The sequence below is a fragment of the Rhinolophus sinicus genome, chromosome 4 (genome assembly GCF_057876585.1).
Source record: "Rhinolophus sinicus isolate RSI-liver-muscle chromosome 4, RSI-T2T, whole genome shotgun sequence".
Classification (NCBI taxonomy): domain Eukaryota; kingdom Metazoa; phylum Chordata; class Mammalia; order Chiroptera; family Rhinolophidae; genus Rhinolophus; species Rhinolophus sinicus.
The window spans coordinates 107,628,162-107,644,176 of NC_142504.1; the positions used below are offsets into that span (position 1 = coordinate 107,628,162).

At 40.3% G+C, this 16,015-nt stretch overlaps 1 protein-coding gene across 9 annotated transcripts in view; it reads right to left on the reverse strand.

The window, feature by feature from the left end:
* Window positions 1-707: 707 nt before the first annotated feature.
* The window catches only part of RNF152 (ring finger protein 152), a 72,862-nt gene continuing 57,554 nt past the window's right edge, over window positions 708-16,015 (reverse strand). For all 9 annotated transcript variants that reach the window (XM_019729307.3, XM_074339878.2, XM_019729301.3 and 6 more), the window contains one exon: window positions 708-8,780. In XM_019729307.3, coding sequence (XP_019584866.1) covers window positions 8,019-8,630 — 612 coding nt within the window. In that variant the 5' untranslated portion in view covers window positions 8,631-8,780 and the 3' untranslated portion in view covers window positions 708-8,018. The remainder of the gene's footprint in view (window positions 8,781-16,015) is intronic.

Genomic DNA, 16,015 nt, shown 5'->3' on the forward strand with positions numbered 1-16,015 from the left:
ATATGCTAAATAAATTTTCACTTTCAAAAATCTGGACACCCTATTACAAAGCTTGCTTTTTGGTACAAGAAATGCATATTGAATACAGTAACCTCTCACTTTTTAAACCATGGGGACTATTTCTTTATTTCTCAGAGAGTCAGAGCGTGCCTATACTAGCACCCGTGCACATTTGATTATTAACCACTTCGTTAGAATCAGGCCACCTGCTAAACTGAATTGAAATTCCTTGAGGTGATCCAGAGTTATTGAAAGACCGGATCCTTTTATTTAAAAAAGGCTCTCCAAACCCCCGTCCCACTAATGAAAACCATTTATTGAAGGATAGCTTCTCAGACTCAGAGCCAAAGCAGGTCACACTGCCTCTCACGACACATGCATAAAGTTGTTCTATACTCAGTATGAGATGGTCCACCTGGGGCCTGACACACATGGTGTCATTTCTAAACAGTGGAGGATAAAGGTAGGGCCACCAGAAGCCACAAATACATGCTTGGGCTTCCTTGTTACAAATGAATTCTTTGGCTTCTCAGAGGAGCCACTTGAAGGTCACCTCCACTTAAAATCCTTGGCTCAGGAGCTCCTTGTTGCTTTATTATCCTAGTCTATTAAAATTCTAAGAGTAGCTGACGATGGAAAATTCCAGTCAATTTTTTTTGTTTTGTTATATCTCATGGGGTGGGGGAAATGGAAAACCAACACGTGAGTCTATTTGAAATCATTTTATGAATTTTAATCATAGCAAATGTGTTTTAACAGTAGTCATAAAATCAACATTACCACATATACAAAGGACAAGACACCAGTTTGGCATACAAAAATACCATATATTAAAATTGGGTTCATTGGAAAAACTCAGGACTTACTAAGACACCGTCTACAACAGAGAGAGCAAGCAAGAATGCTTTTTAAGACATTCAGATTTATAAACAGCGGCTGGATATCCCCCTTATGAAGTCAATATTTGGCAACATTTGGACAATATTTTCTACACAGCCCAGCAGCTCACTTATCTGTAGGGCAGTTTGGCCCTTTAAAGGAAAAGTTCCTAAAATAAATAATCCACATAATTGTAAATGAAACACATCAAGGACTTGAGTTAACAGCCTCTGAGCAGCATAAATCTAGCCATTTGACTGGAACATCAGTTATCCACAGGGCCAGGGAACCCACCAATGGAACCCTAGGAATGGCAGGAACCCTGTTTAGCAGCTGCATGGCTTATGCTGGGAGTTTGTAACATCCCAAGCTGAAACCAGCCTCCCCACCTGGAACTGTCAAGTGAGGCAAACAGAAGCAAATGGTGGAAGAAAAAATATAATAAATGACAACAGCAAGGATAGAAACGGAATATTCTTGAAAGAGTCTTCCCAATAGTGTTAACCTACTCAAATCAAGATACATCCATAGGCATAGGCGTGCATTCAATGGTTAAGAGGATGTTATTGGAGTTTGTAATGATTCAGCAACCAACTCTAGAGCAGGCTCTGAAATTGCCTAGTGTGCTAACAACACAGTGGGGCCTCATGGGACCCTTTCATCAGCAAAGCACATTCCCTGTATGTCTTCAATTTAAACATCTTGAATTGAATTTGGTAGGCCATACTGGAATGACAAATTATGCTTGGCCAAGTTATTCCCAGTTGTCCTATGCTTCTTTCTCCAGCTCCTATACAATTTGTTTTGGAGCTATAATCCCATTACAGATTTCTTTCCCTTTTATGCAAGTATCTTCTCACTCTCTGAGCAGATCCACCCATCTGTTGCTATCGACCCAAAGCCACGTCTCCACCTCTCCTACACAGGATCTACTTAATAGTTGGGTTGTCCTTCAGCCAGGAATTTTATGAAACACAGTGTAAGATACCAGCTACTCCATCCTCCCATTATTTAAATAGAGATGACACATATGTCAACTTCTTCCCCTTTCAGGGTCATTTGCCTCATCTATTCCCTTCTTCTTATATCCCATGCTCCTTCACTACCATCATATCCAACATTCTACTTCTGGATTCTCAAAAAGCAAATGTCAAATTAAAAACTGAGCATACCTTTGGAAAACTCTTGCTAGAACAGCCCAATAACTCACACCTCCAGGAGACCACAGAAGACTTTCACATGGGCTACTAGCCCTACACCCTGAGGTGATGAATTTAGAGCAGTTCTAGAAGAATAGGAACAGCTATAAGGGAACAAACAAAGAAAACACATGCTGTTGCAGACTTCAAGAGACCCCTCAGTACATTGCCACAAATATTAGTGATTGTCCCTAAAAAGGTCACTATGAATAGTATCAAAAACTTTACACTAGAATAATAAAGTCTAGCTAACGAGATGAGTGTTTTCAAGCACCACTACATCATAAATGAAATATACATAGTGGGTTACCCCAGGCAGTGAATCCTGAAAAAAAGAAAATCATTGACCTGACTGTGCAAGGAAACTTGAGCAGAAAAATCAGAGCCATATTGTAAGAGTTCAGGAATAACGGTGATCGACCATGACCACTTAAGCAGAGTCAAACAATAAGCCATTTCAAAGACAAAAATTAAATGCCCCACCCACCTATGTTCTTCAACCATCAATGGCTTTCCAATAAAATGCATGCCAACCCACCTCTTCATATATTTGAAAAGTCTCAAGAGTTTCGTTATATGGATATTCCCCAAATTGGTTGGTTGGACACAATGTATGCAGCCTATAGAATTTGTTAAGGTCTTAACATCTAAATTCAACATTATATAACCCACAAATTGGAAAATGTGTAACAACATTTTTATTTGATATTTAACCCCTATTACTGATAAATTATATATATATATATATGATATATATATAGGTATATGTGTGTATATATATATATATTCAGAAAAATGAATGGCTTGAATTTCCACTTATTTTTAAGAAGTGTTTCATGTTTAACAAAATTCAGCAACTAACCATCACTTTTGAAATAGACTATTTTCAAAAGTTATTGAATTATCTTGACTATCTCATTCTTTTTTGGAGTTTGTTTTGGTAAGGATTATTTTGTGAATGATATTTTACTGAGAATGATGGAAATGATTAGGAACAGCTTCTTTCTTCTAGGTCACGGATGATAGATCAACTGACTGATTACATATCTTGTGTGGAAACAAAATGCTGACTGGTTAGCAGCATCATTTTTCTCAGAGAAGATAGAAATTCAAACCTTTTGCATATCACTCCTCTCATACTGATAAACTTTGGACTTCTAACTTCCTTGTAAGTCCAAAGAAAAACTACTATTTTGGCAAAAAAAGTTTTTTTTTTTAATTTTTAAAGACAAGCTGAAAAGAACAGTCAGTACCCATCCATGAGTTTTAGGAGGGGGAAAAATAAACTCAATTCTGCTAAATTGAAGCAAATGTATTTGGCTTACATTACATTTAGAAACAATGGGAAGCAGACTAACCAATTTTGACACAGTATGGGTTTTCAAATAAAGCTATGGCAACTCTTTAAACCAAAATCTAGACGGGAATAAATACTGTACTATCAGGAAGAGTCTGATCTTTCCATGAATATATATATATATATGTACATGTAAAATCATATATATATATGTAAAATCAAACTGAATTTTCAGCTACTCTTTACTCACTTACAGAGCAATTTTAGTAACTTTAACAACCCTCAAGTCTTTGAATTCCATGGGCAATGTTTTTTAATGTTAAAAAAAAAATGCCTTTGTGCCAGTCTGCAAATTTCAATTCTTTCAGTGATAATGAAAAATTTTAAAAACCGAACAAGACTAAAACAATGTCAAATCTCACCCTAAAAATAGTACCTATGTTTTAGTCTGGCAAATGAAAAATGATGCCTACACCAAACACAATGACAAGCTGGCAGACTTCAAGGGCAAACAAAAACACTGTCTAAGAACATTGCAAAACACGCTTGCTCTTATACTTCACACCTTCCTAATGCAGCAATGAAGTCTGGGTAAGATGTTGGAAGTGAAGAGGGATTTCATTAGGCTTTTTTTTTTTTTTCTGGCCTAAGACCGCAAGACAGACCCTAAACACATTTTCACAGCACAGGTCATGCATAGCTTGCAAGTCAAACGTTTTACAGCTACTGTCTAACTATTATTTTTGGACAACACATTCACATGCAGCTAATGATCCCAGAAAAGGGGCTTCATAAAGCACTCCTACAGCTTCACTGATCATTCCTTGGCCCAAAGTGTGTAAGCAGTAATCCCAAAGGGCAATAAATAAATTTTTACTGACATACTTGAGATCACATACTTTTTAAACCCAGAAACGATTATTTTTTTTTGTTTTCTGGGTTTTTTCTTTTAGCCAACTGCATGTTACTAAACCACAAACTGTCTTCTTACAGTTTGATGCTACATCCCATTGAACAACCATCCAGAACTGTGTGGTCCAATATGGTAGCCACTAGCCATGTGAGTAACTAAATTTAAATAACTTCAAATAATAAAATACAAAATCCAATTCCTCAGTCGAACTAGCGCCATTAGCCAAGGTGGCCAATGGCTACTGTATTGGACCACATAGGTTATAGAATATTTCCATCATCACAGAAAGTTCCGTTGAACAGTGGCCAAGCTAGAAGATCCCAAGGGCTGCATCAGCACACGGTTTAACCTTCATGGGACCCACTCTTCAGTCATGTACAAGATTAAACTTAATTATATTCTTAAACAAAATACCTTAAAGCTTTCTGATCATAAAGTGTGACTGGAACTGAGAACTGATTTGCCTTTTCATTACCACTTGTGCCCCAGGTCATTATACAAAAATTTTCCAAAGACAATGCTTTCTGACAGCATACTTGGCTCTATTTAACATATTAAGCATTCTCTTGCTTATGTCAAGATCATTAATAAAGATGAAAATTCATGCTTATAGTTTACTATTTACACAACACTCATTGTCCTTTACATAAGGGGGCGGGGGGAGTCGGGGAAACAAATGGTTTGCAATTTCAAAAATTCAAATTACATGGTTTTCTTTAAAAGTCTATATTCATCCTTAAATCAACCCTCCTTTCATTTCCCAGAGGTAGACGCTAACTAAAATGAATACGTAAATCTACCAAAGAAAAATACCCAAAACTTTAAAGCAAGAGTTGAGTTAGTAAAGGGTATTCATCTACCCTGAAAAAGACCATAGCCCAATGGAGGTGTCTACAGGCCTCGGAGGGAGCAGGAGGAAACTGCAGTGCGAAGTCCTTGCCTCCCTTTTGCTGAATGACAAGCTGTCATGCACCTCTGTGGGCCTCAGGGGACTCGTCTACAAAATGAAACTACCAGAGGTTGCTTTCAGCTCTAACTTTCTGTGCTTTCAGTTGGGATTTTTTCATTGATGTGCAACTGTGAATTCTGGCCAGTTGTTATCACTGGACTTTTGTCACATGGGGTAGGTGAGTTGCTAGTGTTATGGGTTAATGCCAGAAGAGACCAGAGCAATGGGATGCAGATAACATTAAAACATCATTAAGTCTATACAAATTCTATTAGGCAAGATGAGACCTCTCTCTCTCTCTCTCTCTCTCTCACACACACACACACACACACAATGCACACTAACAAACAGCTACACAAGGAACTGCAGGCAGAATTCACATAAATAATGTTTCTTATGTCAGTAAGACTCACACAAAGAACTCTGATTTTCATTATTGTTACCTTACATTGTAAAGTCAAGAGTCTAGCATAGAGCTGATTAATTTTGCACTGCTGAATTGCAGCTCCAGCATGGAATTGTTTTCAAGTACAAGTTACGTGGACTTTTTACACTATGGTTTTGCACGAAGAAACACAGGGCACTGTGCTGTCACACACATTAGTGTCTGTGTATAACCTACTTAACAAAGAATTCTATCACATACTATACTACATGGCCAGTCATTTCATACTGTACATGAACAATATAGGTATCATTTACAAAATTAATTTGAACATGGCATGTACGTGAGATGTATTCTTAATGCTATATTTCTGTCGGGTATTTTTTTTTTTCTTACAAGAGAAATAGAAATTAGGTCAGACATGTGTTACGGCAACCTGGTTGAGTCTGAGAAATTGACACTAACCCAACAGTATATTATGTTATGTAACAGAGGATAGCATTCAGCTAATATGATACCTAAATTATTAATACCAAATAAATCCTAGATTTGTTGTATAATGCCCAATAGCTTACACAACAAAATGGCATTTTAATCTAATTTCTAGTTTGAGCTTTCAAATACATTTCCTAAAGGTCTTGTGAAAAAATTAAAAAACCCAAGTTCATATTTTTATATTGAATCCTCACACCAATGAACAGTGTTACCTTTGGATTCTAGTCATTATAATGTCATTTTATCTCATATAATTTCCATCACTTTAATGTGCATATTTTGTGTGCTTGAAGGTAATAGTTAGCATATAAGTAAATTAAATTATCTCCATCTTACAGGGTTATTTTGAGCCTTGCTTTTTGGAACCAGTCACTGCTTACCTTTCTCTCCCCTATTTTCATGGATTCAATGGAACATAAATAGATATATTTATGAGTGGGGTCCTTGTCACATACCACTTATTTCATGACATAAATTAGAAAATAACTGTAAAGCTCGCAGCTATTTCTGAATGCACACACATCCAGGCATAGAAATTTATCACTGAATACTAGCAGATCTTTCTTCATGCATATCTACAATTATGCATTTAAGAATATTTGATAATTTAGGAGTAACTGGTCCACTTAAACTGGGAATGTGAGCCATTGGTTTACCTTGCCACTTTCCTCAATAAAAGCATGTTTCAAAATACAAGACATATTCTTCGTTATACAACAAGAGGAAACTGGATTGCTGAATGATTTAACTCTCGTGGAACAATATGTTTCAAAAAATAATCATAGACTGTCTATTAAAATGCCAGCCCGGGTTTGTCATCAGTGAAAAATACTCATGGTGATTACAATACCCCAAAATTGGGAGAAAAGACCAAATCTTCTGTTATTCTCCATTTGTGCCTCACAGAATACAGGACTTGAATACACAGTAAAAGAGCAAGTGTTGGAAGTGATGAGTATGTGACATCTTAGTGGGTCCTGATGCCCAGGATGTCACCACCATTTCAGACCCTGGACCCATTCATGTCCCCAAAGTCTTACCCCCAGGATTCTTCTAAAACATTCAAAACCTGAGGTAAATCAAATTACACACGCACACATGTGCGTGCACGCACACACACGAATACACAATATTTACATTTAAAATTCTTATTTTGTGAGATGGCTTGAAAATTGGCATACAGTTTTCCTGTGGGATCAGGCGCTTCTCATTATCACTGCTCATTGCCCCCTGTTGGGCTTTCATTTAATAAACACATATCGAGCTCTAATTACAAGGGAAGAAAAATGAAGGTACATGACAAAAACACAACACATTGGAAACATTCAAATGTTTTCTTCAAAAATGACTGTCTGCTTCACTTACTTTAATTTGGGTGCCATTCCAAAAGTGGAAAAAGCCTTAGCAACTAAATGAAGACGGGTTTCATTCTTAAAAAAGGAAAGAAACCAGCACTGCATGTCATCGCTGAATTTGTACACGGATTTCTCAGGTTTAATTCTACTTGTCTACATAGCATCTTTGTTTTAATCTACCACATTTAGAGATCACATTGTATGCACTTGCACAGTTTAACGTCTAAGTACTTTAATGTCTATCTCCTAACATGATTCTGAAAAATCATAAATTACAGTCCATTGAATAAACGGCTATGAGGATGCATGCAATCGTCTTCGAAGCTGCTGCCATCAGTACTCAGAGCGATCCGCCTGGTACCTTGTTGAGACCTCCCATTCTGCCCTTCATGTTTGTCTTGGGTCCATCAAGGGGCAGCCCAGAGGCCAGCGCTCAGCACCAAACGATCAGCATCAGCGTCGCCCCCATCTTCTCACCTCCATCCCATCACCAACACCTGCTCGGCCCCTACGTGGCACCCACAAGAGCCTTCCCCGCCGCCCTCTTCAGCCACAGGATATCACAGTGAAGCGCTTCGAAATGCAAGACATGTTGTGGAGCACGATGCCCAGAAGGAAGACCAGGACACAGGCCACCAGGATCACAGTGCACACGCCCGACCAGGTGGAGCTTTTCACCACGCCCCGCCTGTCTGGCTCCTCCTCCACCGCCTCCGGGGGAGCCCCGCCCTGCAGGGGTTGCTGCTCGGCGGGGATGGTCACCACGGTGACAGGCTTCTGCTGGCTCCCGGGCAGCAGGCGGCAGCCCATGTCTCCCGGCAGCAGTGCTCGCTCCTTGGAGATGGGCAGGGGCAGCATGTAGCACCCATTGCTGGGAAGTTTGATGAAGACGGGGGTGTGCTCAGAGGCATGCGGGATGGCGATGACGGCAAGGACCTCGGGGTCGTCGGGGAGCTGTGACACGGAGAAGCCTGGGGGCAGCTTGGTGATGCCCCGGCACCAAGGGCACCTCACGTCCTTCTGGCTCGTCCTCATCTGCTGAAGGCACACCGAGCAGCAGGTGTGTTTGCAATCCAGCAACTTGGGCCTTCGCCGGGGGCTGTAATAATTGAAACAGATCTGACATTCCATCAAAGAATCTTGGGAGAGCGTCTCCATCGTGGTCTGGGAGCAGGGAAGTCAAGGCCCAGGGAAAGAAGCTCGTTCTCAGAGTCCACTACTCTGGCACCTTCCTTCTTTGAGTCTTTCCAAAGCCGTGAGGTGATCGGAGAGCTCACAGGCGTCTAGCACACTCAGGTGTATTCATTTCTGAAGGAGACAAAAAAATGCACACAAAATTAGTTACTTCAAACAAGCTGAGATGTCAACATAGCCGATGGATTTATGCCACTGCTCAGAAGTCTTGACACTGGGTCAAAAGTGTAAAAATTTCCCACTCGTGAGACTGTAGAATTCCCGTAATGTCCAAAGGCAGGTGAATGACTTGTCTCAAATAGCTTGTCATGGCGAATACTTTGCTCATTTCTAAAAAAACGAATATCTCTGTGAGGATACACAGTGCCCCTATATTTCGTAAAGGGGAAGTCTGTTGTTTCTGTTTTGTGCATTTCAGTGGACCTGGATTATTCTTCTTCTAAATACACCGGAGAAATGATCTAAATACACCGGAGAAATTATCTTGCTTCCAATAAGTCTGTAGCACTTTTAAAAGAAAATGTCTTTCCTTCAATCTTCCGACCTTCTTTTGCCGATTCTACTTACCCTCCTATAAGCATTCATTGCCAGATGCCCGTGGCTTTACAATCTAGGTACTTCATGTAACTAGTTCGCTCATTTTATATGGGTCAGGACTGTTCCTCTCCCATAGGTCATGAGAATGACGCCACCAAAAAAGCATACACAGGCATCCGTTATCTTTTCCACCTAATCATGTGAGCCGAGGTAATTCTTGTCAATTGGTTTTAAGAAACAAAAATGAAACAACAACAAAACCACCAGCAGCAATGAACCTTCAGACAGTCAGGCTCACAGAGGCACACAGGATCGTGAATATTCTTCAGGCAGTTCTTTTAATTTCATTACTATTTAGGCTTGCACCAAGTAACATCACCACAAGCAAAGACTATGAATTAACTGGTCCTAACCAACTCCTATACAGTGAAGGGTTGTGAGAGAAGACTGGCAGCAGCCTTCACCACAAAACAAACAAACAAAGAAACAAACAACAAACAAACAACCGAAAAACAGGAATAGTGTTAGCCTCCTGGTATTGACAGGAGGCAGAGAAACTTAATTCAACTTAACTGGGGACCTCCTAGAGCTCCAGTCGTGTTTCAATAAAAGCTGCCCAACTCTGTTTCCTATCGAAAGCACCCAAATGATGTGTACTTGGATGGAGCCATGATAACGCTGAGAAGAACTATTCAGCCACTATTGTAGAAATAATTGCTAGTCCTAGAAACTCACCTATACCCAGAGGCAGGAGCTAACAACATAGAAAAGCTCCTTCACATTTTTCTTAAAAGGCGAACCCTCTTTTTCTTTCTAATTTCCTTTGTGAAACTAAAAATGCACCCCTCCCCAATGATATATGATTTGTTAAAGTCAAAATTAAGAATGCAGAAAAAGTTTAAAATAAAAAATAATAATCAGTGATAAAAATTAATGACGATCAAAAGAGCAACATATTTTTTAAAAATTTTAGCTGTAGTAAGAGCCCCTAAATTCAATTATTGAAAGTAAAATATAGTAACATAGCATTCAGAAAGCTCATAGCATAATCAACTATTTATCTATCCACTTGTTCAAGAAATATTTATTGAATAATCGAAATTTGCTATGAGTAGAACTTAAATGTTCTCATAAAAAAGATAAATAAGCGAGGTAATGGATGTGTTCGTCAGCGAGGTGGTAGGGAATCATTTCACAATTTACAGATCGATCAAATCACCACGACATACACTTTAAACAATCTTACAATTTTATTTGTCAATTATACCTCAATAAAACTGAAAAAAATGAAAATAATAAAAGGAATATCTATTGAGTATCTATCATGCACGACGCTAACTCCTGCAGGATATAAAGATGAATCAGATCCAAATCCTACTCATAAGCAATTGAAAGTTAGGTAAGAATGAGTAAATATATTTTCTCTTCCATTCGTTTGTTCATTCATTTTCATTGAATAGTTACCATGTGTCAAGCCTTGTGGTATGTGTTTTTATCCCTCGTAACAAAGACCTTGTCACTGCCCATAAGAAACTCCCAGCTGAAGTAAATAGTGGAGGGACTTAAACAGCTATTATATAAATACGAAGCCATACAAGAGCTGGAGGAATCAGGACAGCTCAGTGACAAGCCTGGATTATGGGGGAGGATTTAGACATGTAAAATCAGAGGGCAGGTTATTTTCAGGTCAGAAATCAGCATGAGCAAAGGTAAGGAAGTGAGCAATTACAGAATTATTTCTATGGTCTAGCTGTGACACTGGCTAGAGGATTTTTTCTAATCCAAGAGTAATTTAGAGATGCCTTCTCTAAAGTTTTATAGCTTTAGCTCTTACATTTAGGTTTTGGATACAGATGCCTTCTACAAAGTTCTCACAGAACCTGCCAGCACCTTCCCACAGGCCCAGCCAGGGGTGGGGGGAGAGGACCTCCTACAGGAAGTGGGGAAATGAGCATAGCCAGACACAGGCTGTGGGCCAGAGACCACAGACCACAGACAGCCTTGAGTGCCAGGCCACAGATATGGGATGTTCTACTGGGCAATGGTGCCAGTTCTCTACTCCTGAGAGTATGGGAGTGATTCATCAGGTAGCTCTATTCAGGAGAGATTCCAAAGGCCTGCTGGGAAGCTATTATAATATTAGACAAGAGTGATGAGTAGCTGAAGCAAATAGTGGCAATTAGCTTGAAGAGATACAAACTATGGAAAGGTCTTCCAGAAGTCCAGTGGGATCTGGCTGAGTGCTCTAATGAGGCTGTGAGAGGGAAGACGAGGAAGACAATGAGTTCTACTTTGGCTATCTTGTATGTGAGGTGCTTGGAGACAGAAGAAACACGTTACTCAGGAAGACATGAGAGAGTCAAAAAGAAGCTGAAAACGGGTTGCTATTGCAGAGAAAAGTCAGGACTGGACCCAAGAGATCTAGGGACCATCCACCGCGAAGAGATATCAGTCAGAAACAGTCAAAACAGAAAAGAGAGACACTTAGGGAACACTCGTATTTAAGCCCCATGGAAAGGAAGAAGGGGGCAGAGTGGGAGGAAACCAGCGACATGTCCCAGGCAAGCGACTTCTGAGCAGCATAAGGTTGTGGGGGTGAATGCTGAGGAAAGACCTCAGGGTTAGGGGACCAGGAGGTGGCTCGTATTGTTGAGTGGTTTCAGCAGGTGTGATGGAGACTGGAGGGGGGCTAGAATGTAAGAGCCCCCTCACGATGAGAGCCCCCGTGAGGCAGTGTGACGTAGAGCAGGACAACGGGAACTCAGAGGGAGGCGAATCAAGAAATGCTTTTAATGCTTTTTATTTTCAGATTAGAGAAATCTGAGTGACAAGGGGCAGAGGAGGCAGGCTAGGGAGCTCAGAGACAGGTGGTCTGGCCTCTGCTGTCCAGCACAGTGACCACCATCCACAGGTGCAAGCGAAGGTCGTGTGTGGAGCTTAGAAGTGGGAAAGAGCGTGGACCGCTGCCATGGTGAACATGGGATGGAAGAGCAATCCCAAAGGTGCTAGCGACGAGGCGTAGAATTCTTCTAATATTATAATCATACTGACTTTATTTTTGCATGTTGGTTTATTTCTTAAAAGAAAACACAGGGTTTGCTGTGGAATATTGGCAAGTTCTCTTATCTATCCTTATGTTCAAGCTCCTTGACAGAGGCTGGGCCATGATCTTAGAGACTGTAGCAAGATGGGCATGTGCCTGGGCGGGAAGGATTGATCACTTTGAGCTCCAATGGCAGAAACGACAAAATTGGGGATTTCCTCCAGGTTCATGAATTGGGAGAGAACTTTCCTCAACAATGGCACTCAGGATAACAACCTTCAAACTAAATGCAGTTGAGAAACAAAAAATGTTTTGTGACACCAATATCAAAACTGTGACTGTGACCACGGATTTATTTCTTAACCTTTCTTCTTTCCATATTATTTTCCTTCTTTCCAAAAAAAAAAAAAAAAAAAAGCAGCTTTGCAAAATGGGAAGAATGAAGGTTTTGGCCTCAAAGACTCTTGAGTCACATCCTTGCTCTCTCACTACCGGCTGTGACACTGACACAAGTCAGACCTCCTTGGAGCCTGCTTCCTCCCTGGCCAACTCTGCTTTCCTTTTAAATTTAATGATGGAGTTGTGGTTGAAGGTCACGTGAGTTCAGGGTTCACATACTGTCAGGTAGTGAAGGACTCGGTGCCAGTTCTCTGCTCCTCCCCTCGCCCCACACTGTGGTGTGTGCTCTGCCCGCAGGCACTTCCAGGCTCTCAAAGAACCGCCATTTTGAACAGCGTGGGAGGGTGCACGTGTTCTCCGTAGCCCTGCCCCACGACATGCCAACACCATCATTTTTCAAGAAAAACAACATGCAATTTTATTCACGAATTTATGTTCCAAGTAATGTTCATTTAATTGCTGCTGAGCTCCCTTTTAAACATTAGATTATACTACTCGGTTTCCAGCTCCATCCAAGTAAGCTCTAGGCCTTACAATCCAGGGGAACACAAAATGAACAGCAGAATGCTAAACCAGTTCCTATTTTCTGAGCTCAGCCACTCGAGCTATTGTGACAGCAGCCTCTCCGATTTATACGCCGATTTGTTCTATATTAAGCCAGCCTGTACTGCATTCCAGTTTACTTTCTGGAGCATAACTAGTAATGATGACGACTAGTTAAGTAAAGAGAAGACAATTTATGTGGCTATAGACCAAAGCTAATGATGAATCATTCTTTCTCCCTTTCGTCATCAACTCAAAAGATGTGCGTCAATGATAGAAGAAAGGGAATGGAAGCAAGGCCCACATTAGGTGGAAAAGAAAGTCAGAATCCCTGGTCAAATAAATGCACAAGCACACACTGGCAACTGCTTTAGGCACCTGTGTGTTGGCAGGACGTGATGCTCAAATGAAATACTTATTAAATTTCAAAGGAAAGAGTACCTTGCTGGAATGCATAAGAACAAGCATATACTGAAGTACATTGGAACAATTTTTAACTGTCACTACAATTTATTTTGAAAGAACCTAAAGCAAAGATCAAAGAGAAAGACCACAGAAAAGAGGCACAGTGGCTAAGGGAGGGCATTCTCAAAATAATTATGGCTTACAGGATAAAATTTATACGTTCAAACACATCTTCCTAAAATGGTACTTAGTTTCATATATAACATCAATTACACAATCTGCAGATAAAAGGCCTTGAATAATCATTGAAAGTGATACTAATGCATGTCTTGGTTTTAAAATACTTTAAAAAATGGACTGAGATTCATGTATACGAGGGAAGTGTGATTGTGGGGGAAAACTGTCAAAACCCAAAGGGGTGTGTGTTTTGCTGCTGTTTGGGGGCAGTGAATATTTCGTACTTTATAACATTGCTATATCTTCACAAAATAAAATTTATTTTTTTAAACTATATCATTTTAAGCATTTTTATAAAAGGTGCGGGTATGATAAAGTACTCTCCTGACTTTAGTGAGTGGTAAAATCACAAAGGGCGCCAACACTGAATTTTTATAACCCCAGTTGCTTTTAAAAGTCCAGGCATGAGGATAAAAAAGCCAACGAAATAAATAATCCAGATAGTTTTACTTTTAAGACTCTTCAGACTCGTCATATATCCTCATTTAGATTTGCGACAGTGGCATTCATTATGGAGCCTCCCCTCAAAACTGCTGCAAGAACGGATATTGATTACATCTATAATTATATCTGGTTGACCTTGAATTGGTCCATTTGACGGTCTATGTGAGGATCTTAAATTTAATGGTTGTGTTGAGAAAAATCTCAAAGTCAGAGATTAAACTAGACACTGTACTGCATTGCTTATTCTACTGAAATAGCATGTCTTTCTGATGTAGTCCATTTACTTAATTCTTCGAGAAAATGTAAATATCGGAAATGGGATTCAACAGCATGAGTACAATTCCATTTAATTTGGTATTTCAGCTGGCAAGACCACTTAGTTATATTGGATCTTACCAAACACTTCCATTAGTGGCAAGAATGGGAACGGCCTGGCGGTGACAGATGTCACAGACTTGGTCCCCTGGTACAAAGAGCAATCCTTTCAGGACACACCTGCCTAATACACGTAGAGTTCAATTGATGTAATTACTGCCTTTCTTTTCATGGAAAAGGCAGTAGATTCCAGGATTCTGACAAATCTCAAATGAGAATTTCATTAGCCCAACCTCTGCTATTGGCACTGATTCCTCCAATGGGCACCCTGGTTTGCTGTATTTGATGGTGCAAAGAATCTGGAAAGTGAAAACGGTCACTTAAAAGTCTTGGGTGACCTAAGGGGATGGAGCAGGGGGTGGTGACAGTGCTGGAGGCAGACTGGCCCCGGTAGCTGAGGCAGGTAGGGTGGGACAGAAAGATCAACGGGTTAAACAGGCAGAGCAGCAGATCAGGTAGGATGCCACGGTCAGCCCAGGGCCTTGCCACCCTACCGAAGGTCTGGCCCTGCCAGCACTGCCCGCTGGGCCAACCACGGGCCCCATGGACCTGATCACAGTGTAGGTGCCATCCCTGTCTGCACATGCCCATCCTGGTGCTGCAAGAACCCAAGTCAGCAAACAGCTGAAACTGAACCACGGTCTCCAGGAGCATTTCATTTACACAAAAGCATTTAAGTTACGAAATAAGATATGTGGAATCTAAAGAAAAAAATAAATGAATGAACTAATCAGAAACAGTCTCAGAGACATAGAGGAAAAACTGAGGGTTGCTAGATGGGACGGGGGATAAGGGGGAAGGTGAGGGGATTAGAAAGTACAATCGGTAACCACAAGATTGCCACGGGGATACAAGTCAATTTGGGGAATGTAATCAATAATGTTGTAAAGATTTTGTAGGGTATCTGATGGACACTTGTCTCCTTAGGGAGACCATCTCAGGGATGATGTAGATGCCTGACCACTGCACTGTACACCTGAAGCTGAAGCTGAACAATAATGAATGTCAACTACAAGTTTATATATATATTTACAGGAAGCGGAGTACAGCATCAAGAATAGAGACAGTGGAAATGTAACGGCTCTGTGCGATGTCAGAGGGGTAGTGGATGGGGGGAGGGGGGTTAGCACTGTGTGAGGGATATAAATGATAAATGTCTAACTATTACATTGTTTTGTGCACCTGAAACTAATTTGAAAAATGTTAAAAAAAAAAAAAAAAAGATAAAGGAATTTGACCCACCCACAGTATAGTGATACATATTTAAAATCAAAGTATATTGGAATCAAGACATTTTAAGGAATTAAAGGCAAATTTCAGTATTGCCATGTGTGATAATAACTACTGGTTTTTGTTGGTTGGTTTG